The following is a 26,129-nucleotide window of genomic DNA, read 5'->3' on the forward strand; positions in this document are numbered from 1 at the left end:
AAAACTTTCAGTGTTTTCAGTGGGTGAGAGAAATAATAAAGTGTGAATTCGTAAGTGCCACTGGAGGTCACCTGAGGCCTTTAAGTAAAACAAACCACATCAATCGTTCTCACTCAAACAGCCCTCGCAAAGTGCACTTCTTCTGCCAAGTCATCATCTCACAAAGCGCACTTGAGTAGTCTACTCTTTTCATCGATAAAGCTGAAGAGGAAGGGTTCCCTAACCTACATCCTCTCGCTCCTTCTCGACTTTCCTCCCCTGCTGGCCTATTTCTGGTGCTACCGTTTCCTGTTTTGGAAGGAAGAAAGCGCGCGAAGAATAAAAGAGTGCGAGAGAGGAAAGGCGTAGAGGAAAGAAGCAGAGAGAAAAAGGAAGCGCTTTTCTCGTTTAATCTCCCGGTAGAAACGGGAGAGCTGTCATTAAGATCGGCGAGAGGTTTAAGGGGCGGGCGGAAACTCCAGCTAGACACTTGTGAAGTGCACTCCACTCGTATTTGAAATGCAGACATGAGGAAGTACCACTTTAAGTTTATCAATATTCGTTAATTATCATTATCAACATTCCATAAGGTCTTATTAATTAACATACAGGTTTCATACATGAGTTTTTCTGTACATGACTTTTAGTTATTAGAGAGTTCGGTCTCGGGCGGGTTTACTGTGCGGGCACACAGGAAGAAAAAGACAAACCCTAAAAACAAAAAGAGAGAGAAAATATGGCTGTCCATTTGAAACAGACCCAGTTCGGCTACGTGTGCGTCCAACAAGAAATGCCCGTGAAGAAAGAGGAAGAGGCGTGGCTACTTGGTAAGAGCCTCCCCCTGAGCTGAGGGCTCCTGTGTGGATGGAGGGAAACTCCGCTGAGAGCTCAGGTCCTGGTCAGACTCAGCCGGTGCCCAGCCGACAGCAAACTGACAAGGCTACTTAAAGCGGCGATGCTCAGCAGGTTGACTGAACATGGGATCCCTCGGAAAAACCCAGGGGGAGACGAGAAAGAACAGTCCCGGGAAGAAAGGGGGAAGCTTGAGGTTGTAGTTGGGGTCAGAGTGACTGCATAGACAGAATAGTAGGTCAAAGTAGGGGAGGGAGGGAGGGAGGGAGGGAGAAGGGGGCTAAGCAGGGTGCTGCAGGCGCTGAGGGAGGCTGTACGTCAGTGCAGATGTGCATGTGTGCGTGCATGTGTCTGCGTGTGCATGTCGTTAGAGGGAGAAGGGGGAAAGGACGGGATCGCAGCTGAGGTCGATCCTCCCGAGCCAGGTCCGTGACTCGAAGCTGCCACCCTCCTCCCCCCCCCCCGTGTGGAAGTGGACACGGCGAGACGTTAGTGAAGCAGAGCCGGACTCTGGTCAGACGACAGCTTGACCCCCGTCAGACACAGCCAGAAACTCCCTGCATTGCTCGACAGCTCCTGGACGAGACGGCAGAGGAGAGGAGAGAATGAAGGAAAGGTCAGATCAACAAGAGGGCACACGATAAATATTCAGCAATTTAATTGAAAGGTTGAACAACTGCATATGAAAAAACAAATGGATCTGAATTGGACTCCGAATACTGATTTAATTTACCGAGACCTGTGTTGCAGTAAACTGTTGATTTGCTTCAGATAACCACAAATTTAGGTTTAAAGTTGTTTATTTAAAAAAAAAAAAAGATTCAACCTAATTAATGGGATTTTGTTTTGTATGTGATGTTTATATTATAACAACGGCAGGTAAAGGAGGCTGACATTTCCAACATGCACTGACCAATTGTAACAGAGTGGGTTAGCTGTCCAATCAGAGTAGACTGGGCTTTATCAGGAGGGGGGCAGGGTTTCCCCCAGTGCTGTATAGGCCTGGCGGGCCGCCAGGCTTCCCCCCCCCCCGCCAGGCTAAGCGTCGATTGTTTTTTTTATTTAAAAAAAAAAAAAAAATCCGTCACTCGCGCACATCAACAACACTTCACTTCCTCATTGAGCCCCGATCACAGACATGGCCCCGATCATAGATATATATAAAGACTAGATATCTCGCTCGACGGAGCCGGACGTCGCCACATGGCGGCCATCTTGTTGCGGGAGGCTCTCTCACCCATAACATTGTGTTGGTAGTGGTAAATAACCATAACTTGCTCAATTTTCAACCGATTTTGAAACGGTCTGGTTTGTTATAAACGTCAGAGATGTAGTTATGACACTGCATAAATTATTATTTTTTTTTAGAAAATAACATAATTATTCATAAGTACACAGTGTCATATCTACATCTCTGACGTTTATAACAAACCAGACCGTTTCAAAATCGGTTGAAAATTGAGCAAGTTATGGTTATTTACCACTACCAACACAATGTTATGGGTGACAGAGCCTCCCGCAACAAGATGGCCACCATGTGGTGACGTTCATCTCCGTTGGCCGGCAACGCGGCCGAGATATCTAGTGTTCATATCTGTGGCCCCGATCCCCAAGCAACCATCCTATTGGTCCAAACAGTCACATGTCCCACCCAGACCCATTCACTGACCCTCGGACATCAGAACGCTCCTTCAACACAGTGTTTTACTGAACATACGTCACCTTCACTGACCGTCAGACATCAGAACGCTCCTTCAACACAGTGTTTTACTGAACATAAGTCAAAACCAAACATAAACATAAACCTAGTTACACGATTAGGCTGCAGCTATTTGGTTTTATTTATTTAAAAATAGGGTACTTCTTATTTCATACATTTTCCACAAATATAAGGAGGACTCAAATAGCCCTACAAAGTTCTGTGTTTAATTTATTTCAAAGTAGGCCGACACTTGCCTGTGTATTTTGTTTGTTTGTTATTTTGTTGCTTGTCTGTTTTAGTAGCTGGCTGAAAGCAAAGAAGTAGTAGGCTTACCTTTTATTGGTAACCAAACTGTTACGGTTCATTGTTTCTGAAATAAGAGGCCTGACTGCTATGTTAATGCAGCACAAAACAAAATGTAAACAAAGGCTCAAATATTAAAGTGAAAAACTGTAGGTTTAAACTAGCAACTCCAACGTGATAAAAATAAATAAAAAAGAGGGCTTATAAGTTAAGTCAGCAGTGCAACTCAAAAAGATATCAAAGTATCTATTTAACCCCTTTTCAAAATAAAAAAGTTAGGTGTGCATATTAAACAAAGTGCAACATGTTTAGAGTATAAGAAACAATGGTGTCCAGCTCAAAATCCAACTCAACACCCCCCCCCCCCCCCCGCGGGTGTCTTCTAGCAGCCCTACCACCAGGCTTAGCAAGTTTTCTGGGGGAAACCCTGGGGGGGCCTTAAAGAGACAGGAGCTAAAACCAGGAGTTTCAGACAGAGGCTGAAAAGAGGAGCTGCAGTAACGGACAGTATGAGGAAATGAATGGAAAGTTATGTGTTTTCTAAACATTAGGGCTATGAACAAATAAACCGTGCATGTGTTTATATTACTGTCAAGTAATAACTCAAATTAAATTATTATTTCCTAAATTTGTAATATGTCTCCTTTAAAGGGTCAGTGTCTGGTAATAAAATTGTTTTCTAATTTGTTTATTCTAAAGATGGGCATTCAAAATTGGAAGTTGCAGCAATTCTCTTTGCATTGTACCAAACAAATATTATATCATATTAACTCTGATGTGCCAACATCTCAGGCACTTAGCCCCACCAATGTAATTTTCTTTTTTAAAATGAAGGCGTAGCTCCCAAGCACAGTGAGTGTCAGTTAGATATATTTTCAGTGTATCCTGAAGCTAAAGAGAGCTGTCATGTTCAGTGATTTTCTGTTGTTTTTAAAGGGGAGAAGCAGTGGCTCAGTATGTATTCAACAGTGAATCTCTGCTAAAGACAAGACTGGCACATAACACGTGTAACAACATCTTGTAGAGTCGCTTCAGATCGATGCACATTAGCCTTGGTTGACACAGCGAGGTGTGATTTGTGCATTCTGGAAGTGAAGAGGTGTAAAAAACCTGAGCTGACACCTCCGCCTGTCAGACTATTTTTTACCTTTTAAGGTTAACAAAAGAGAGACGTTAAAAGAAACCGACAAAACAGGCAGTTCGACAGTTTCTCTGTCATATGGACACAAATCCTCCGTGTGAATTCAAGTGCACTTGCTTGGATTCTGTTGGTTGCTATGGTTAAAATGACCCTAAATTCCCAAAAAAAGAATGAAAGATTTCCTTATCTGAATATGTTTTCTATGTCAACTGTGGCATACCTGCTGTTGGGTAAAAATGATTACCTCTGGAAATCAAAAAAAACATTTGACACTTGACAGATTTGCACAGGGATGAAAATGTGGACAGATTTTACAAATTAGTGCACGCCTGCTATGTGCAAATAGGGGCTTAGCCTACTTTGGAGCCAGATGAGGCTGATACGCCAGAAAATAAAATGCTCACCAGAAACTTTTAGTTAGCTATTCTGACCCGATTGGAACAAACCCATCTGGGACACAAAGTATCTCAACCACAGAAAGTTTCTCCAGACTCTAGCAGATGACTGTAGTGTGTGAAGTATATCGTCACATGAGCTTAGCGCGGTGTTTACCTGTAAAGCAGTGGAGGGAGGTGGTCATGAGAAGGTGTTGGTGATGATGGAGGAGATGACAGTGGTGAAATAGCAACAGGGACTCAGAAGAGAGGAAGTAAGCAAGGAGAGGCACTGACATCACTCTGCTTCACCTTCGAGAGAGAAAGAGGAAAAAGACAGAGGAGACGCAAAGAGCAAGAGGACAGATTGGAAATCGAAAAAGCAGGACAACAGGAAGAAACAGGACAAACAGCGTGGGAACAAGAGCACTGGGGAGAGCAATGTGTAAAGTGCAGCGAGGGTGTTATCAGGCAGATGTAGTTCAACAGTGCTGCCATAGGGAGGCGGCAGAGCAGAGGAGATGACACTCACAAAGCTGCGGGTTGCAGTCAGGCGGCTGCGGCGAGAGGTCACTAGAGTGCCGCTCAGGCTGCGTCCCATTTGCCTCAGATTTTCCCCATCATCAGGCTCCGCCCCTAAATGCAGATCCCGCAACATCATCGGCTGCGGGAGGAGAAAAAAGCAATATGTCTGACAGACGTTTGAAAACCGATCCAAATGATGGTAGGTGAACATGTGAGGCAACAAGGTGTTTTACCTTGTTGAGGTAGGTGGGGGTGCTGGTGCAGTCTGCCCCGTACACACTCCTCTCCATGTCTGCGTTGGGGGTCTTAGAGCGAGCCTGTCCTCCCACCCTGGATATGAGCCTCTCTGATGGGCTGCAGCCTGAGAAATGACATGTGCTGTTTGAATGTGGCTTATTGAAAACTTTTCCTTTTATTCCCAGTGTTCTTAAAGTTACCATTTAGTAGCTTAAGAGATAAAACATCTTGTCGCAGCCAATTTGAGAGGATGATTTATATATTCAATATAAATTTTAAGTTTCAGCCCCTCACATATCACACTTATTGAATAAATGAATTCTATCGTTGTACCATTAAGCAAATTAAAAATTCTCTGTGTCTGGTAAAGATGTTAATGTAATTTATCCCAGGATTTTATACAGTTCTAATGGTGTTGTGTGTGTGTGTGTGTGTGTGTGTGTGTGTGTGTGTGTGTACCTGTCTTTCCGGCCTGCAGACTGGCTTGGTAAAGGGAGTCGAGCTCAGACAGCTCAGCCTCTTCGTGGTCACAGCGCGGGTCACCGTGTTGCCCCGGAGCATGCTGGGAGCTGTAGTGCCCTGGAGAGGACTGGCAACTGTAGCTGCAGTTCTGGCTGGACGCCTGTGGCCTGAATGGAACGCAGCAGTCGGGGGGCGTGCTGTATGGCGTTACCACGGCGTCGGGGCGGTCCAAGCTCCAGGAGGACCAATGGCGCGTGCCGCAGTCGGAGGCGGCTCCGTGCCTCAGCCAGTGCTGAGAGGCCACAGTGGGGGACTGGGGCCGGGGGGGCTGCCACAGCGGCGCGGGAGCTCTCCTCTGCCCAGAGGCTTCCAGAGGGGAGGACGGGGGAGGAGTGCAGGGCAGAGGGGTAGGGGGGGTGTGTGTGGGTTCAAGGTGTGTGGAGTGTGCGGTGTGTGTGGCGTGTGTATCCCAGAGACGCAGAGGGAGCGAGGGCAGAGAGATGGCGAGGTGCTTCCCCAGAGGTCTGACGCTCACCCCCCCTGCCTGCAGCAGCTCACACAGCCTCACCCCTGTGCCCTCCATCCCACCCTCCTCTGCCTCCCTTCTCCTGCCCACGCATCCGCCGCCCTCCTCCTCCTCCTCCCCCCCCCCTCGGCCGGAAGGGGCGCAAGGGTGAGCGATGTTGAGGGTGAACGGGGGTCGGGGGGGAGCAGGTAGCCGATAGGGTGGAGGGGGCGGGTCCGGGCCCGGAGCAGCATCCTGGTTGGGCACTGCCGGGTCCTCTTCCTCCTCCTGATTGGGCGTCAGCAGTACTTGGACCGGGCCAGGCTGTTCACTGGAGAGCACAGAGGACAGGGGGGGGGGGGGGGGGGTGTCAGTCAGCCGGTGGCACGGAAATAAAGAAGAAGGAAAAATAAATAAAAAACAGACACTGCTCTGACGTCAGGTGAGTTACTGCATCGAGGGAAGGTCACCAGCATACCAGCATAAACAAGCAGAAACACACACACACACACACGCACGCATTCACTTACACGCAACACAAACAGCCACAAACGCACAATGATGCAGCCCTGTGCATGCATCGCTCTGTGCGTGGGAAATCTCACAGCCATGCTGGTTATGAATCAGCCACAAGCTTAACTTCCTGATCTGAACACATCCGGCTCAAATGACAGAAGATCCCACCGTAATCAGATTTTTTCAAAAACAGCAATCTGCCCTCTGCTGCACGGAGCACTGGTGCAGTACATCAACACGGAAAATAAATGTGGCTCCGACACCACAAAGTCAGTCAGCCTCACCGGGGGCCACGATATTGCTTTATTGATTTACATACATTGATATGTGGAGGGAATGATCTATGTTGAACATTAGCGGATCCTCTCTGTGGAGTCAATCAGTTTGTGGTAAACTATTGTGTGTGCGTGTCGGTACAAGCAAGTCTGTAAATTTGTGTGTGTCTGTTTTGATGGGAGTGCGCGCAGACCTGTGTGTGTCTATACGTGCGAGCCGGCCCCCATCCCCCACATTAACTCTCCCGTCTCTTTTCAGCCTTAGTAATTACCCAGCAGGCTTTGCAGCAGCGAGCCATAAATCAGAGGCTTGTGTTGATCAATAGAGGAGAGGAGGAAGGTAATAAAAGAGACTCTGAGCTCTACCTCCTCTTCCTTCCCTTTCAGTCCTGATGTTCGCAGTTTGGATTTGAAGTTTATTAATCTTTTAACAAATTTGCCTTCAGTTGAAACTGTTTGGAAACTGAGTCTTTACTAATCAACACTCAGTTGTCAGAACTTCCAATCTAATCTCTAGATCATCTGCTGGCTCCAAGTGCAGCACCCATACAACTTCTAACAGGAGAATATGTTTTAGATTAGATTTTAAGATTACAAGACCAACTTTAATGCACATATGGGATTAACTGAGATGCGCAGGGACATCTTTATTTAGAGTTTGCAGCTAAAAACCTCAAAGCCAGAGGACTAGACTACACAACAACAGTTCCAAATACCAGGAAATAGTAAAACAAAATGTCAAAGTCCATCCCCTAATGCCCAAGTAGACATTAATGCCTGCAATATTGAACAACAAGGTTTTATCTGGTTATCAACATTATTTAATCTAAAATGATGTGTTCAATTAACTCTCATTAACTTGAAATGTCACTCTTTTCAAATATAAAATGAACTTGTCCCTTCCTGTACATTAAATCCCTTGCACTTTCCCTTTAACTCACACATAATACACAACACTCTGTGACACACAAACACAGCAGCAAAAAGCACAGTGACGGACGGCAGCATCACGGTGCACGGACGGATAGATCAGCAGCACACAACGTGCAGAGGGAAGCCTCGGCGGCCAACACAACTACAGAGAGCGGCACGACAACAATGACTGGGAAGCAGTGAAGCACGAAAAAAGCAGAGAGCAACACAGCCACTCTCTTATTCTCCGCGGTGGCACTGCAACAAACACACAAACACAGGAGGGTAAGACGTTTCTGCGTATAGTATAGTATAAGTGTGCGAGCTTAAGAACACACACACACAAACACACACACACATACAGACATACAGCAGGATGTGAGAGTGTAGTGCTTGGGGTGACAAACAAAAAGGGGGTTTCTGGGATTTTTGGGCAGCCAGAACTTAAGGCACACACATGAGGGTGTTGAGGTGTATTTTCAGACGGCCAACACCCGGAGGACACACACGCACGGGGTCCTGAGGTCGGTTTCAGGACACACACTAACTGAGGGAGGGGGTCGGAGGTCAAACACAGGCCCGTTGCAGACACATAAGGTGGGGGACAGTGGTGGTACCTGTGAGGCCCCTGTGGACGGGCCCTTCCTGCCTCCAGTTCCATTTCCTGTTCCTGCCTGCGTTTGATTGGGCCCCCAGTGCTCCTCATGCACGCAGCTACAGCCAATCCGCTATGAGCGTTAGCCTCATGCAGGGGTCTGAGCACAGCTGAAGATGTTAACAACAGAGTGGGAGAAAAAAGAAAGGAGAAAAGACAGAGATACACATCGACAGGGTGCGCAGAGAGAGAGAGAGAGAGAGAGAGAGAGAGAGAAAAGAAAGGAGAATGGAACAAGGGATGAGAGAAAAAGAAGATGTAAACAGGTGACAGAGAAAAGAGAAGCAGAGCAGAAGGAGTGGTTATGAGTGGGCCGGCATGCATTACGCTCCTCTACTGTAAGTTAACATGTGTTTTTATACAGGTACAGAGTTGAGAAGTGGGAGGATTTGTTTTTACAAGAGTCCTCTTTCATCAAAACCGTACGACAGTTAGAGGAATAGTTTGGATTCAATCGTTCATAAAAATGTTGGATACGTTTACAAATCAACTGTGAGCGCGGCTAACAGTGAGCTACGGCTAAAATTTACACTTAAATTCCCTTCACGTTTAGATTGTTTTTTGATTTATTGCCGTAATGATTGGGAAGAACATAACTCGAAAGAAGACATTGCACATTTATTCTCTTACAAAATAGTGGCTGACCTCATAAGAAATCAAATTTAGCTATCCTCACTGAGGCCTGTATTTGTTTGATAAGATGATTTGTGTTATGTTAGCAAAACCATACATGTCCCGTCTCCACTTCCTGCCACTATATGAAGAAACAAAGCCAAAATATCCTGATTACTAACACTGCCTTCATGCTCCAATGACGTCAAACTGACTCAGAGTCTGCGTTAGCGATTTGGGAGTTGAGCCGCGGTTGCTAGGTCCCATCGATTAATGTGGGTCAGTCTTAGCTGTCAACCCATTTTATCCAATTAAAAACAAATATCTAATTAAAATGAAACGAAGACCGACCTAAAACAACAGTAGCCATCTTTGAGAAAAATCTATTTAACATGTACGTTGACGTTTAAGTTTGATCCATGTCCCATCCGCTAATATGGAGGAGGCAAGATTTATGACCTATACTGCAGCCAGCCACCAGGTGGTGATCAAGGCGCTTTGGCATCACTTGAAGGGAGCAGTCATGTCGTCCATCTCTGTATATAGAGCTAACTTCACATTTCTATATAAAGCCTCAAAGATATTAGTTAGTCAGTTCTGTCGCAGTGTGTTAAACTCTATCCTGTAGTTGCATCACTTCCCACTTCACAACTCTTGTGTTAATGCATCAACATGTAAATTTGCGACATTAGAGTCAACATTAGAAAAGTGAGGAGCAAAGTTGAGGCTACGTTCATCGAGCTACAGACACCAGACTGGGGGGAAGAAGAAGGGAGAGATCAAAAGGTTGGTTTTCGGAGGAAGCTCTCTTTAGTGCGTAGCCTTGTGAACGCACCCTGGATGGAGTTAGTTTGCTGTTAAAAAAGATGGAGAAAAGGACAACAACAGAGCAGCTGTCACCCGCCTTGGCTGGATTTTTGCATACTTTTGATTGCGAGAGCCAGAATAACGTTGGGCTGACGGCTGCTCTGTTGTTGTTAGCTGTAACGACCTCTAACACACCGAGGCAGATTGTCTGGAGTCCGCCTGAAACCATTGATACGGTCGTGGAAACCCAAGTTCGGTTATGTAATTGTGCCGATAGTGATGCCATCTGCTCGTTCGCGAGGTGTCCTTTCACTTCATCAAGGTTGTGAGCGTCCTCGCATGGATGTGTGTGTGTGTGTGTGTGTGTGTGTGTGTGTGTGTCCATGTGTGTGTCAGGTACATGAGGCTGAAAACACTGAGGCACACACAGTAGGACAGACAGGACACAGCCTAATAATCCCTGATAGAGATTTAGTTAGTGCTGAGCTGGAGGGGAAAACCTGCACACCTGCAATTCATACATGGCTCTCTCTCTCTCTCTCTTTTTCCCTCTCTCTCTCTCTCTCTCTCTCTCTCTCTCTCTCTCTCTCTCTCTCTCACTCTCACTCTCACACACACGCACAAACAACTATAGAGACACGCACAACATTTTAGGGCCAATGGATGAAAATACACACATACACACACACACACAATATGGGCAAACATATTGGGAACACACTGTCTTTCAAGCTCAGTGTCAATGTCAGAGTCTCTATGGAGAGAAAGAGGTCTCACGTGTGTGTGTGCTTTTAAAGTGTGTGCGCACGGATCACCTGACACAAAGGTTATATCTGAAATGTGTAGTTTTGAGTCTTCTAATTCTCAAGCTGCACAAGGATCCAAAAATGTTGCAGCATTTAAGTGGAAAGCTTTGCACAGTTTTAAAGTGGGAGAAGTTTTTTTCAAAGACCCACTATACACTCTCTATATCCTCTCTCTCTCCCTCTCACTCTCCATGTCTCTCTCTCTCCCTCTCTCAGAAATATTTTTGGAGAAATTAACAAAACTTTGACTAGTTAATTGACTTTAACGTGTGAAATTGGCAGAGTGCTCTAGGTTGTCTAAGAAAGCAGTTGCACATCTGTAGCTATGAAAAACCACATCTGCCTAACACACACACACACACACACACACACACACACACACACACACACACACAACGAACATGGCGATTTATATAAATGAAAATGAATAAACCATTCTAAAACAAACATACTGTGGATGGAGAACAAGGCACACAAGAGTACACACACACACACAATCTTTGAGTGAATTAAATTGTTAACTTCCCAGAGTGTTGCCTGGACATCAGAGCTCATAACTTTGAACTCAGATGAGACTTTCAGACACACACACACACACACACACACACACACACACACACACACACACACACACACACACACACACACACACACACACACACACGCAGCACACAAACTTATTCTGACATAAAACGCTCGTCGATGACACACACAGAAACCCAATATTCACAGCTTAAGTTTAAGTAGCACACGCTGAACTATTAAAACAATACAGATGGAGGGAGACAGATGGAGAGACAGATAAACAGATGGGAGAAAGGACAAAGAGGAGGTCAGACAGAGACACAGACACACAAGTCACTGTCACCGCTAAACAACACAACAGGTGATAACGTGACCTTAAAGTTGCACCAGGCGAGATCTTAACAGAGAAACACTTTTGACAAATTGACAAGTCAGCAGCGATTTAATCTTTTTTTTTACGATGTCGCCTTATGCAGCTTTAAATGCAGGTATGTTGTTGACATTCCTCCAGTTCACACAAATTTACAAAAGGAAACATATGCTCTCGCTTCTCACTTGTAAGTATCCAGCTGTGCAGATAGTGACGTTTGGAGCTCGATGAAAGAAACGGTTCCTATAAACTGCCGCTAGCAGTTCACAGGCGATGAGAAAATATGTTTTTCATATTTTTTGTGAACCAACTCTACGACTCTTCCTCCTCCCAAAACATCTACACTTTCATGAACTTCTTCCTTCTCCTCCACCACCCGCTCCTACCCTCTGTTTCTCTTCTCATCCTTCTTTCATCCGTACCCTGGTGTTGGAGCTGGTCCAGGTCCATGAATTTGCTGGGTTTGGGGTTGAATCCCATGGCGGCCTCCCGCTCGGCCTCCCTCCTCTTCTGCTGCTCCTGCTGGCGGGCTCTTCTCGCCACCTCCTCCTGCAGCTCGTCCAGCTCGCTGCGCCCTGAGCCGGAACACAAAAAGCAGACCTATAGTACAGGAGCTGAAAAATATAGAAGGAAATTAAATGCAAATTACATAGATGCACAGATACATACCTGTGCTGGTGACCCTACCCCAGCTGGGCGAGGGCAGCTCCTGCAGGATGGCACCGCTGCTCTTTGACTTGGGCACCGAACGCCATGAAGGTCCTGACATTAGCGCTCGTTTCTGTTGCCCCACCTCCCTGTGGAAAGAAAGAAAAGGATACACACACAGAGAGAAAGAGACAAAAAGGTTGAGAAGACAGACCAATGTGTTCATTGTATTGATTTGTTGTTCTATCCCACTCTTGTTGGACCATTTGTGTTAGTGTCACGCTTGTATCTGATGCTGATAGAGTGAAATTGAACGGAAAAACGAGTGTGACAAAGAAACCAAGAGAGGGAAAGATGATAAACGACACGGACAAAAGTAGAGACAGAAATCGTTATTTGTTCCTTTCATACCTGTCTGGACTGCTGCTGTTCCTCTCGCTGCTCTCGTAGCCACTCTCCATCCTCTGGATCAGACGCGGCTGGTGCTCCACCCCTCTCAGAGGTGGAGGAGCAGGGGGACCCATGGTCCGCCCGCCGCCCAGAGACCTGGGCTGCCCGACCAGCCCAAACCCCACCTCCAACTCCCTGATGTCCCTCCCTTCTACGTCTTGCAGCCCTGGCTGTGTGGGTGGAGCGGGTCCCGCCAAAGGGAGGGAGTCGTGGGGCTCTGGAGGGAGAGAGGGACCAGGCAGCGTGTTGTAGCCCAGGGAGGAGCCTCGCTGGCGGGTGAAGATGCTGTCGATGTTCAGGGCCTCTCTCCTGGGCCTCCAGGTCGGCCTGTAGCGGCCTCCAGAAGAACTAGAGAGCAAGGGACGAAGATGTTACACAGGATGTTACATGATTTCAGGAGAGGTAAGAATACTGTCACATGCCATTAAAATAAGAGTTACATTACTTTAAAAACGACTTTAAAGGATGAAAATATATCTCTATGTAAAATCATGTTAAAATAAAGTAGAATCACTCCTAAGATACTGAAAAAACTAATAACACATACACCTGCAAAATAACTTGATCACTCTGTCACAGATTCACAGAATAGTTCACTCTTTTTAACCTTGTGACCCTTTGGGGGATTAACAGTGATGGTGCATCAATATATTAATCTAATAATGTGCATGTTTACATGGTTTGAATTGAAAGGCAGGATGTTTGAAGGCAATGTATTAGTGCTGTAGTACCTGGACTTGCTCTCACTGCTGGTGCTTTCATCCTCCCAGTGGGGGCCACCTGCCCCACTCTCACAGCCCCCTACTCCTGACGAGGAGGAGGAGGACAGGGGCCGAGAGGAGGAGGAGGAGGAGGTCAGGGGCCGGCGGGAGGAGAGGAGGAAGACAGCCGTCTCCTTGTACTCCGGCAGGGGAGGAGAGGGAGGGCAGGGAGGACCCTCCACCGCTGACTCTAAACATGGGAGAAGAGGAGGAGGAGAAAAAAAGTAAATCCAATAACATTCTTATTCATCCCACAGGGAATAATTATGTAGGCAGCAGTCCAAGTTAATATGAGAATAGCCACTAACGAGGTGCGTAAACGAGTCTGCAGTGATGAGGCACGGGGACAAAAACGCATCGTTTCCACTGAAATTCTAAAACTGACCTTTGTTTGCTCTTAGTTGTTCCTACAACAAATACTGCAGCTCTGCACTGTCCCTGACTCTGGAAACACTGTGGTAACTTGTGTATTTGCAGTTGTGTTGGAGCTTTAGAAGTGTGGTTGATTTGCTGCACTTTGTGAGTCTAGATAACTTTGCTTCTGGACATCAGCATTACCTCTGGCGTCAGCACTGTGTGGTGGTGGTGTGCCAATGTCGTAATTACAGACCACTGTGGTCTGGGATTCACTGGAGAGGTGGCTGCCCGTCGACTGGTGGAGAGGCCGGCTGCGGGAGGCGCGGTGACTGGAGCTCTCCGTCGAGGAGTCAGTGCGAGTGTCGCTGGATATGGACGGCTCCCGACCTAAGAGAGAACAAGAGAAAAAGACAGATGACCTTTTAGTTAATCCCGCATCTCAGTATGTTTATTTAAGTACACACTTTGCAGCGTATAGAGGCAGAGGCACCCAGGCTGGATTATAGGGCTGAAGGTCGGAGCTCTAAAGCCGTAACCTTGCATGGCCCCTGGATGATACACACAAAGTAAATCTGATCTGATCTGTGGCAGAGTGTGGGATCTTTACTGTACCGGAGTCTTCGCTGTCGTAACCAGCCTTGCTGCTGCAGTGCTGGAGCTCCAGCTGCGGGTTGGAGCTGCTACAGGGGTTGGGGCTCTCCTGCAGTATCACCGGCGTCCCACGGGGGTCAGCGTAGAGCAGCAGCAGGGGCTGATAGTGGCCTTTGATACAGCGAGACACCACGTCCTTCCACTTCGGGCCAATCTGGAGGTGCAGGAGGGGAACACACACTCACATAGACACACACGCTTTGCAGCTTTATGGAACATGCTCAAATATAGTAACACAACAGATTTAGCTCTGAAACCTGCACAACGATTTAAACAGTGATGGAGATTAAACCTTGAACACAGAACGGACCGTGCAGCACTCAGACTAACACGCAGCATAGTTCCAGTTGTCCCTGCTCTCCCGGCCCAGCTGGGGATGCAGCAGAAACACTACTGTACAGTGCACCCCCCACCCGATGCTGCAGCATGCAGACTCCAAACGGTGTCTCACCTCTTTGACGTGGGCGTCGTCGAAGTACATCCACTTGCGTATCTTGGTCTGGAAGAAGAAGGTGGAGTAGTGCTTGCCGTAGTAGCACACCATGCCCACCAAATAGAGCTCCGCCTGGCGAGCCCTCTCCTCTGTCACACGGTAGAACAACTACAGAGAGAGAGAGAGGAGAGAGAGGAGAGGAGGGGGAGGAGACCGGCAGGGAGGAAGGGAGGGAGGGAGGGAGAGATGCAGGGAAGAGAGGGAGAGGTGTGCGGTAGGCGAGGAGATGGAGACAGAGGAGTTAATGTGGATACAGGCACATTTTTGCTCACCTAGTGTATATGCTGTATGCAGTAATCCTTCACATCCTTCCTTCTCACAAACTCTTCACCTTCCCCTGCCTGTGCACTGCTCACACAGAACACTGCTGCGTATGTGCTGCAGCTTCTCATGCAGAAATAATCCACACATCTCACACTGATCTCTCAGGTCAGCTGCTGCAGACAGTGCTGATGCTTTTTGCACGTTTTTATGCAACTGCCACTGTGATATTGGTGCGGAATTAGGGATGAAACCGGTTTGACATTAAACCGTGTTAGTTGTACCGCTTTAATCTTGAATTACCGTAGTTACCGCGGTTACTTTGATACTGTGACAGCAGGAGAGCTGCTGGTGCTCTGGCCATTGCTTGCAACTGCTATAAAGTACATTTGATTCTTAAAGGAAAACATCTTTATCAAGCTAAAACTATCCTTCATCAATGTTAATTATCAATAATGGGATAACACTTTATAACTGTGATAATTAGGATTAAAAAAATCATATATTTTCATCTCTATGATGAATTGTGTTTCTGACCCCTTGGGGTGTTTCTGGCACCGTTATTTTGGGGGTCAGGGTATCAAATGTTTGGGAACCCCTGCGTTAACATGACCTGTATGATCTATCTCTCTTTGTATCCAAAAGATCATCTTAACCTACTGGTGGACAACAATCAGACCACCATGTATCAAAAGCTAACAATAACAATAATCATTATTTCCAAAGCCCAAGTTGACGTTTTAAATTTGCTAATTTTCTCCAACCAACAGTCACACAGCCATTACAAAAGATAGAAATACAAAGGTAAGCCATTATCATTATCGGATTCACTTTTTCTCATCTAAGAAACCAAATGGCATCAGAAAATTCAGTTTCTCATTCCTCCAATTCTTATCTAACAACTAGCTTCCCCTCACGACAGCGGGATAACAATCGGAGAAACGTCGGCAGGCGGAGACACAAGACAGAAGATATAGGAGAGAACTTGACTAACTACAACACATATTCATATTCACTGATCCATTATTCATAGATATCACTTCAGAATCCGGCTGGAGATGTTACAGTTGCATTAAAATGCATCAATATTACTCAGTCATGACACGGAGGATCGGGGGGTCGACACTGTGTGTGTGTGTGTTTGTGTGTGTGTGTGTGTGTGTGCACGTGCACATGTGAGGTGTGAAAGCTGCAGCAGGAGACACGATATGAGAGTAATGGAAGTCAGGTCGATCGTGTGAGTTATAATTTGGTGTTCTTCAGAGTGTTGAAGTAAGATTGGTTGAATTTATTGTGCGCTACATCATGCACCTGTATGGCTTATTCTGAATTTGTATTAATGTATAAAGTGCATCCTTTCGTCTGTGCATGTATGTTTGAACATGGCTCTTTTTTAACCTTACAGATTTAAATAACATAACATTGTGTTTGTGTATTTGTACCTGCTTGGCTACTGTGATAATGAGTCAGTACAATGTGTGTGTGTGTGTGTGTGTGTGTGTGTGTGTGTGTGTGTGTGTGTGTGTGTGTGTGTGTGTGTGTGTGTGTGTGTGTGTGAGATCCCCTTACATCTCCCAAACGAAGGCAAGTCCCCAGGCTGTGTATGACGTCCTCCGCCAGGTCCGAGTGGTCTGAGTCCCACACCAACCCGATGGACACAATCTCCGGTGAGTTCATCAGCACCCGACGGATACGCAGCACCTCCCCACAGTTACTCTGAGATGGAGGGAGGGAGAGAGAGAGAGAGAGAGACAGATGAGCTTTAGTATAAAAGGAGAGCATGTGATCAAACAGGTTGATTCATCCTGTGTTAGGGAAGTCAGAGTGTGACAGTGGCGCAAACCATCCCTTTATTTGTCAGGGATGAACACACACATGTGTGAAGGTACGTTCACGGATGAGAGAACAGTGGGACAATGACGGGCAGAGATAAAACGCAGGAGAAGAGAGATGAGGGAGCATAAGAGAGAACGACAGAGGAGGAAGCACTGTTCTGAGTCGTATTTGTCCCTTGGGCCTTCTGCTGAGTTCAGAACCGTGTGTTCTGAATCCTTCCTTTGAGTCATGACCCACCGCAGAGCTGGTGCACACACACACACACACACACACACACACACACACACACACACACACACACACACACACACACACACACACACACACACACACACACACACACACACACACACACACTAAAGTTAACACACAAGCACACACACACAAGCATACACGCAGTGCTGGCGAAGCGGGCTCGGAAACAGCCTGAGAACACCCTGGCAACCAGACACTTTGCCAAACCCAACACAACAACACACACATATGCACAAACACATACACAGAACTGACACTTTGTGGGCGGCGGGCTGCCTCTCGCTGGCACCAGACGTGGCAGGAAGGTATTTTGCCAGGGTCTGCTTCTCAGATCTCAGAAAAGGGACGAGAACACGAGCCAGCGAGCGGCAGCCAAACGCACCGAGACACAGGCTATCTGTTCGCTCAGGACGCACTGATGGGACACGCTGTCTCACTGTGCTGTCTCACTGTGCTGTCTCACTGTGCTGTCTCACTGTGCTGTCTCACTGTGCTGTCTCACTGTGCTGTCTCACAGTGCTGAGAACAGCCGCTGACAACACCATTCATCCGATGAGTTTACAAACAGATTCACTCTGCTTTATAATACAACATTGATCGGTGCGGTCTAATCTCTGGGTTATAAATGCAAAGATTTCTTCTTTTTTTTTTCTGCTGTGGCAATGCAGACCTTTCCAAGAGAGTGCGAGTTACATAACAGTGCTGCTGGTCGAAGGAAACTGTAGGTTTGCAGAATAATGATACTGGCATTCTCCACGGCAAAATGTAACAACTTTAGGAAAATGTTTGCGCTTATGCGTCTGCACGAGTCATGCAGAAGGGAAATAAAAAAGGCAATCTGACGGTGTAAACACTGTTGCGGAGGCAGAGGCATCATTCAGGACTGACTGTAAAAACAGTGATTATTCAGATATATTTTCAAGTGAAGCCAAAGTAGATGCAGTTTTATTGATAATCTTATCTGGCAGCCGTGAGGAAATGAGCTGAAGGGCATTGCCTCACAGTTTGCACGACTCAGATTTCGTGAACAGGCCCCAGGTTATGAAGTAAATCAAATACATTTTCTTAATTCTTAATTTTGAGTTACTTGTACAGAGCAGTGAATAAATGATCAGGGTCAATACTGGCTTGTTTATGTTGAATGCATCTTGAATGTAGCATCATCCAATATGTTTGACACTACAAGTACACATTGCTGCTATTACAAACAGTGCAGATTTAGTCTCTATACATTTCTCATCCTCTGACCTGCTGCAGTTTCACTATTAAATCGAACATATTTTTGTAACCATCCCCACAATACCATTGATCACCACATAATGATCGATTCTTTCCTTAAATTGATTAAATCCTTCTTCACAGCGCCGCGGCGAGAGATTTATTCAGACCCTCCTGACTTGTCTCTTTTGTTCGCTCATGCCGACACGGATGCAGACATTTTAATGCCAGGCGTGAACACACTCACTCAGGGCTGTCCGGTCGTCATCGGAACACAAAAAACACCTGACACAATATGTTTTGTGAGGCCAGAGTGACCTTGACCCTTGACCTCTGACCACCAAAATCTAAGCAGTTCATTCTTGACTCCAGGTGAACGTTTGTACCAAATTGGAAGGAAGTCCCTAAAGGTGGTCTTGAGATATCTTGTTAAATCACACCGGGACAGATGCCTTTGTCCACTGGGTGATGCCAGCGCTGAAAATGAGGCAATTTTGGCTGAAAACCTTCTTGTGTCGCGGATCCTATTACTTGGGGCAAGATGCTGCCTGGAAAAATCTTCATGGCCTAAATATTTAGATTGGATATACTTGTACATTTTGGTATTGCTTCTTTAAAAGTGCTAGAAGACCAGAAAACTCCATCCACCGTAGCATTATGTAATATATTCAACTTATTAAATTCATTTTCGCTTTTACCTGAGCATATTTCAAGTACCCAAACATCCATTACTTCACAGATTCCCTCTCTGCCTCTCTCTCCTATCTCCAATCTGGCACCTCCCGTATCTTCCAGCAGCTTCACTCTCGTCCAAATACCATCACTTTGTCTGAGCAAAGCCCAAGGCGGTAATAACAAAGGATCAGCGCCGCGAGTGATGGAAGATAAACAGAGGCAGGTTATGTGACTCCCGCAGGACTGGGACACAATGTCAGCGCTTGGACCGTGAATAAACTAACGGTGTTCATTAGTGTGTTTGCTGTGGTGCTGCTGCTGCTGTGTGGAGAGAGGGGCAGCTGCCTCACTGGTCCCACAGAGGAGGGTCTTTGTGCGGATACTTTGGCAGAGAGGGCCGGGGGAGAGGGGTCTATTCAGCGGCAGCACTTTCCCATGTGGCAGCAACAACAACAACAACAACAACAAAAACCTACTGAACAAAGCACTCACACATGTTCCTCTATCCACCACCTACAGCTCCCTCTGTTTCTTTCTCCATCACTTCCATCTGTCTTTCTATTACCATGACTTTTCTTCTTTTTACCAATTTTCATCCAAAGATATACAGGAGTATTTTAGTTTGGAAAAAATGTGTCCTCTACACCTTTGCACTTTGTTTTCCTGCTGCAAGGGGACAACGATCAGCATGCTTTACAGCACGGGAGGTCAATGAGGACAACTCTGAATTTTTTTTTCCGGGCAACAGAAAGTGAAAAAAGGAAAAATAGAAAGAAAATGCAAATAAGCTGGTGATTATGTAACGGGGAAAAAGAAGGGTAGAAACAAACAGAACATGATGAAACTACCAAACTGGTTATGCTGCAAATAATATTTATAAAATCTGATTTTCAGCATAATTTTTGCATCTTAATATTGGGGGGAAACAGAATAACTAACGCATTTTGGATTGTACAAAATGTATGGAAACAAGTTGCTGAATGTCCTATGAAAATTGAAAAATGTGTGCATATGCTGTGTGATGATCGATGGTTATGTGTGTGTGTGTGTGTGTGTGTGTGTGTGTGTGTGTGTGTGTGTTTGTGTGTGTGTGTGTGTGTGTGTGTGTGTGTGTGTGTGTGTGTGTGTGTGTGTGTATGGTGTGTGAGTGTGTGTGTGTATTCTCACAGGGCAATTGCGCAGGTCTCCCATGTTGCTGGCATTGCGGAGCAGTTCTCCAAACATGTCCGGTGTGGCCTTCTCTCTGCACTCCAGCATCCTCACCGCCTGGTTACTGCAGCATTAGAGACACAAACACACACACACACACACACGCACATTAAAATGATTTCTGCCCACAACAATGCAAAAGCTTCAGTGAACAGAAGTCAACATTTAATTAGGGGGGATTCTCAGCCCATCTTTAGACGCTTCTGATGAACAACACTCAGTAGAATTCAACGATTTCTTCGGCAGATGTTCAGCCAGAAATACGACAAGAATAAAAACAATTGTCTTGCAAATTCTGTCTGGCCCTGAGTATTGCTTATGCAGCCATCCACACACACATTGATGCTGACTCTGAGCCAGGCCCACAGGCTCATCTCCTTTTTTTAAGAAAAGGAAATGAAGAAAAATGAAGGCAGCAAAATAAAATGTAAGAACAAATCTAGATTACAGTCCTTCTAAGAAATGTCTAAATCCTCTCTGATCATAATCTTTGACCTCTCTGAAGTGGTTAGGCCAAAGGACAAGCAGTAACAGTAGAGGAACATTATTGTTGTTAACGGTTAAGGAGAAGTTCATATTCGAACTTAACAGTTTTTGAGACAATCTCCTTCAGCGAAGTTTAAAGCAGTGAGTCTCTGATCCTGAGCTGTGTTTATCCCTTTTTAGCATGATTGTCCTCTGAAGGACAAAATCAAATGTGTGTTATTATTATCTGTGAATACAGAATGAGCTCGTCTGCAGTTGGGTACCATGCATGGGATTATGTGTGCAATGAATCAGCATTGTTTTTCCTAGTTATGTTTTCCTTTTAGAATGTATTTTTTTTATATCCAAAGCTCTCATCCCTCCATCCTTTCCTTTTTTTTATTTCCATCACATTTGCTTTCCTTTCTTTTTCTCCCCTCTCCTTCTCCTTTTTAATCTCCTCTCCTTGCCTTCCCCTTCCCTTCCTTTCCAATCCTTTCCTTTCCTTGCCCTCTCCTTTTTACTTTCCTCTCCTCTACTCCTCCATTAGCCGGGAAATTAACTGAACCTCTTCACCGACCTCTCTTCCCCAATTTCCTCACCCTCTCATCTTCAGATGCCCGGGCAGAAGAAAGACTCAGAGAGCAGAAAGGGAGCAGCAACAACACACAGCAGAAAGATGTTTGTGCCTCTGTTTACTTCCGTATGAAAAAACTTGAACCAGGCATTTGTTTTGTATTTTGTTGTTGCCCTTTGATTATCTTACTCATGTTGACTTAAGCAGATTTGGCATATCACGACTGTAAACAACAGGCTCCACTTAGGGGTAAAAATAGCTTGGCAGTGCTAACAGGCACAAACATGGAGCGGCGGCACCGCTGTGCCCCACAACTACCTTGACACAGTGTGTTTATTTGTACTTTAGCCCCCTCCCTGCCCATTCATCCCTCTATTTCCTCCTCCACTGTGTTCCATTTTCCAAAAGGGAGATGGAGTGATATATCCTCTTATTTCCCTCCCGTTCAGTCTTCCCAGCCCTCTGTTCCACTTATAGATTTATGTCGCCCCCCTGGGTCCACTGAATCAAACAGCTGATTGATTACTTCCCCGGTTCCTTATTTCATTGACTCAGTGCATGTGCGATTTTTTTATGTAACGGCTCCGAGGATCCGCACATGCCTCTGCTGTGTGTGGTTTTAGCAAGCATGTGTGTCTGCAGACATCCAGAACACGGGAGCGACATTATGCCAAAGCTCACCTGCTCTAGAACATACACGTGCGTGTGCATAATGTGTGTGTGTGTAAGCGCATGTGTCTATGTGTGATTGTGCTCACAGTTCAGTGTTCAGTAGGGATCCCTGCCGGAGAGAAGAGAACACGCTGTACCTTCCTTTACTGCCACCCAGCCTCAGCTTGCTGCCAGATTTACTGCATTGTGTGTGTGCCTGTGAATGTGCGAGTGTGTGTGTGAATGTAGGTGTGTGTCTGGTCTTACCAGAGGGATGTAGTGGAGATGTAATGAACCATCTGAATGAAGGGCAGGGGGTCTGATGTGGCTCCACAGCTGTTACACACACACTGCCAACACAGAGACAACTTCAGAATCATCACAGGACATTGTGTTTTCAAAAAATCTTTTCAAGCGGAAGATTTTTTGGGGTTTTGATGAAAGTTCCATTTTACAGTGAAGCGTGCATTAGTATCATCACGGCGACAGAGGGACTGATCCATCTCCTACCTGTTCGAACAGAGTCATGGCAAACTTCTGGTGTGGTATGCAGTGTTTGGCCGTGCAGATGTCCTCTCGACTCTCCGCGCTGATGTGGAAGTGGATACGCATCAGGAGATTCTCCTGAAAAACACATGAGCACCGATGTGTTGGTATTGTTTGAATGTGCGTCACTGTGGGCTTGAGACTGTGTGGCATATGTGTTTGTTTATAGTGTATACTCATGTACAGTGGGCGTTTGTGTGCTCCATGTGTGTGTTTGATCGTTCCTCTCTGTTGGTGCTCTTGTTAATCTGACCGTGGGAGCAGCATCTATATTTCATAAGAGGCCGACGGATTCCCTGACTGAACACATTTACTACCAATCGATCAGACAGCAGCTCTCAGGTACACACATAAAAGACACGCAGCGAACACACACACACACACACAATGTGGAGGTCTGTAAGGCAGAAGGCAAGAAAGAGGCAGAGGAAGAGACTGAAAGAGAGAGAAAGCAACAGGAAGCGCTTTGAGGAAGGAACACAAGAAAGCATAGAGAGATTTCAAGAGTAGAATCTGTGACTAATGACATTTTATCTCCTTTATTTTCATCTTCAATTCACTCATTCATTTAATCATTCGTTCATTCATTCATTCAATCATTCATTAGCTATACCACTCATCCTTTGCGGGTCACATGTGGGGCTGAAGCCAATCTCGTCTGACATCGGGCGAGAGGTGGGGCTCACCCCAGACAGGCAGCCAGCCTATCACAGAGCCAGCACACCGAGACGAACAACCATTCATGTGGCAACGGGCAATTTTAGAGTCTCCATTTAACCTAATCTGCCTTTGTACCGTGGAAGGAAGCTGGAGTGAATGGAAGTGATTCATGTTGGAGAATGATGTGGCAACCCACTGTGACGTCTCCCATCGGTTTGGGAACTGACGTTTTGAAACCTCGAGTTTGGAATTTTATCCAGGGCCATCTTGTTTTATTGAAACTAGACGTAGCCATATTTGAAGTCTGACTGAGAGCTTAACAACATAGCATGCTCACCTACACCTGCAACCTGCACCCATTGGTACTGGCTGTCAATCACATGGTATCCATGCCCCAATGCATATGGTGCTTTATCGTCAATTTGACTCTAAATGGGACCATCATTTAGACATTTACAAAATTCTGTATCAAAAACCTGAAACTAACGATTGAAATAAAGAACTCATGTGAAATTCAAGTCATTTTCTCATTGACTTCAATAGTAACTGGCTTCTTTTTGCAACCAATGGATTCGCCCCCCTGCTGGTCAATTGAGATAATCCAGGTGTCAGGAACTTCTGCATTGGCTTCACTATCCACACTCAGAGTCCACGTCCATTTTTTTTTACAGTCTATGTTGATAATATGCAAACTCTACACAGAGAACCAGTTCCAACCACCAGACAAACCACTGCACCATCTTGATGAAAAGGTTTATTTCAAAATAAAACACAAAACATTTGAAAACAACCTTCGTCTTGAATCATGGAGATGTGTGAGGACGTGGATTGAAAATATGATGTAATAAAAGAAAAAGGAGGGGGCAGTAATGCTATATATTCAGAACAGTAGGGCTGGGTAATTGATTCTCGTTAATTTTATTATTACTTGGCCAATTTTAAATTTGAATTTCTTTTAGACAATTATTAAGATTATATGCCATACATTTTTCGTGAGGTCAAAATCAAGGGCTAACACGGTTTATACAGACTCTTGTGGCTCAGCACATCAACTATCGGTATTCATCACAGTTTTAATTAAACTTTACATAAATCATCTTAAAGAAAAAATTGGATAGTCCGGTTTGTTTGTCGCACTGCTCATTACAGTCCCTTGTGGTTAAAATGCACTTTCTACCAGTTTAAAGGAACAGAGGCTGGACATGATAACGATGAATATCCTACAACACACTGCAGTGAGTGTAGAATAGCAGCAAACACCAAGTGCGGCCTCACAAACAGAGTCAAAACAAAACTTTAATAACATAAAACATATTTCTTGAGGCTGCTGTACTGGCTATCCCTGCAGTAAAGATCTGGGAGTTCCTCAAATAAGCCTTTGGGCAACTGCTCACCTATCCCATGTGTGTCTATGCATGCGTGTGTGTGTGTGTGTGTGTGTGTGTGTGTGTGTGTGTGTGTGTATGCGTGTATGTGTGTGTGTGTCTGGTCATGTGGTGTCGCAGACTCACGAAGCACTCAGCAGCGTCGTCCATGATACCCAGCTGAAAGCGTTGTTCGTCCTGGAAAGTCTTGGCCAGAGCGCTCCGCAGTGCATCTGATGGCAGCACACGCTCACTGCTGAACTGGAACTGAGCAAAGATACTCTGCAGACACACACACACACACACACACACCCATATAGAAATACATTAATACTTTATTTCACTGCTACAAATATACACTGTACCATAAATGCTTTCCCTGAAAGACCCCTGCATTGTTGGCGTGTGTCCTGGCACACAGGTGTATAGTACATTAAGTGCATTTGTGTGTTTTATTTTTATTCCTCTCAGAGTGAAACAAACCCCCTTCGAACACATTTAGTCTTTAAATGGGCGCTGTGTTCTGTCAACTGACCCATAAAAGAGAACAAGTGGAACTAGTCGTCAGCTTGTCAGGACCAACTTGCCGCACAACAAAACCCCAGACCGGGCTAAAACAAACGCCTTGCAGCACAGCTGGCCTCAATATCAGCCCATATCAATAATAAATGGCATTTGTAGTGCACTTTTCTCCCGACAAAAACAGCTCTCAGAGTGCTTTGTAGCAGTAAAATAGAAACCGAATCAAACTGTTGTGGGGGGCTCGCAGAGAAAGCTGGGCCACTTAAAGTGTGTTTGGAGGGCAGCATTCAGTGACCTCTTCGTTCGGAGAGGAAGAGTTGTTTACATGCAGGTCTAGACAAGTGCCAGACCAGAGTTATGAGCCCATACACAACCATTCAACGTTTTTCAGGGAGGTTATGGGTTTGCCTTTGGCTTTTGTTTGAAAAAAAAGATTGAACATCTATAAATGTGACGTTTCAGCTTTAGGTTTACTATCAAACTTTTCAGATGTTTAATTTGAATAAGTGGTCAAAAGGGGTAAAACTATTCACTAGAAGATTTAATTATTACATCAAATATAAGGGACTTTGTTATTCTTCTTTGGAGGGTTCCCGCCCCCAGAGTGGGAAACACGGTCCTCAACGGTGAGGCACAGAACACACTTTTTAAAAAAAAAAAATTCTGACAATAAGTCCTGCAGCGCTTTAGAAATTAGCCTTTGATAGCTGTCAGCTAGGCATGCCGTGCATTGACAGCTGCAGGTGCACAGGTGCTTTTACAAGAACACAACTCAACCAACAAAACAGGAGCACAAGTGGGCCATGGACCAGTCGATGTGAGTGACTGTGTTTATGTGTTTAATCACGGTTGACCAGTTTAGACATAATTCAAAGGTCCAGGCGGGTCAACAGTTCAACAGTTCAGGTCCAGTGCAGGGCTTTGTGGTTGTGGGGGCAGGTGCCAGTTTTCAAAAAAATGCACCTGTGCAGG

General features: G+C 45.6%; 1 protein-coding gene across 1 annotated transcript in view; it reads right to left on the reverse strand.

Moving 5' to 3' along the window:
• Nucleotides 1–1,320: 1,320 nt before the first annotated feature.
• usp54b (ubiquitin specific peptidase 54b) overlaps nt 1,321–26,129 on the reverse strand; it is a 38,028-nt gene continuing 13,219 nt past the window's right edge. Inside the window, exons 3-20 of the mRNA XM_061095425.1 lie at nt 24,783–24,917; nt 22,576–22,689; nt 22,333–22,415; nt 22,096–22,098; nt 20,331–20,436; nt 16,749–16,895; nt 14,877–15,026; nt 14,387–14,579; nt 13,965–14,161; nt 13,388–13,605; nt 12,622–13,004; nt 12,241–12,404; nt 11,981–12,158; nt 8,401–8,548; nt 5,573–6,411; nt 5,110–5,237; nt 4,884–5,015; nt 1,321–1,407 (exon numbers count right to left, since the gene is read on the reverse strand). Of these exons, the coding sequence (XP_060951408.1) occupies nt 1,321–1,407; nt 4,884–5,015; nt 5,110–5,237; nt 5,573–6,411; nt 8,401–8,548; nt 11,981–12,158; nt 12,241–12,404; nt 12,622–13,004; nt 13,388–13,605; nt 13,965–14,161; nt 14,387–14,579; nt 14,877–15,026; nt 16,749–16,895; nt 20,331–20,436; nt 22,096–22,098; nt 22,333–22,415; nt 22,576–22,689; nt 24,783–24,917 (3,405 nt within the window). The remainder of the gene's footprint in view (nt 1,408–4,883; nt 5,016–5,109; nt 5,238–5,572; nt 6,412–8,400; nt 8,549–11,980; nt 12,159–12,240; nt 12,405–12,621; nt 13,005–13,387; nt 13,606–13,964; nt 14,162–14,386; nt 14,580–14,876; nt 15,027–16,748; nt 16,896–20,330; nt 20,437–22,095; nt 22,099–22,332; nt 22,416–22,575; nt 22,690–24,782; nt 24,918–26,129) is intronic.

The sequence above is a fragment of the Limanda limanda genome, chromosome 21 (genome assembly GCF_963576545.1).
Source record: "Limanda limanda chromosome 21, fLimLim1.1, whole genome shotgun sequence".
Lineage (NCBI taxonomy): Eukaryota > Metazoa > Chordata > Actinopteri > Pleuronectiformes > Pleuronectidae > Limanda > Limanda limanda.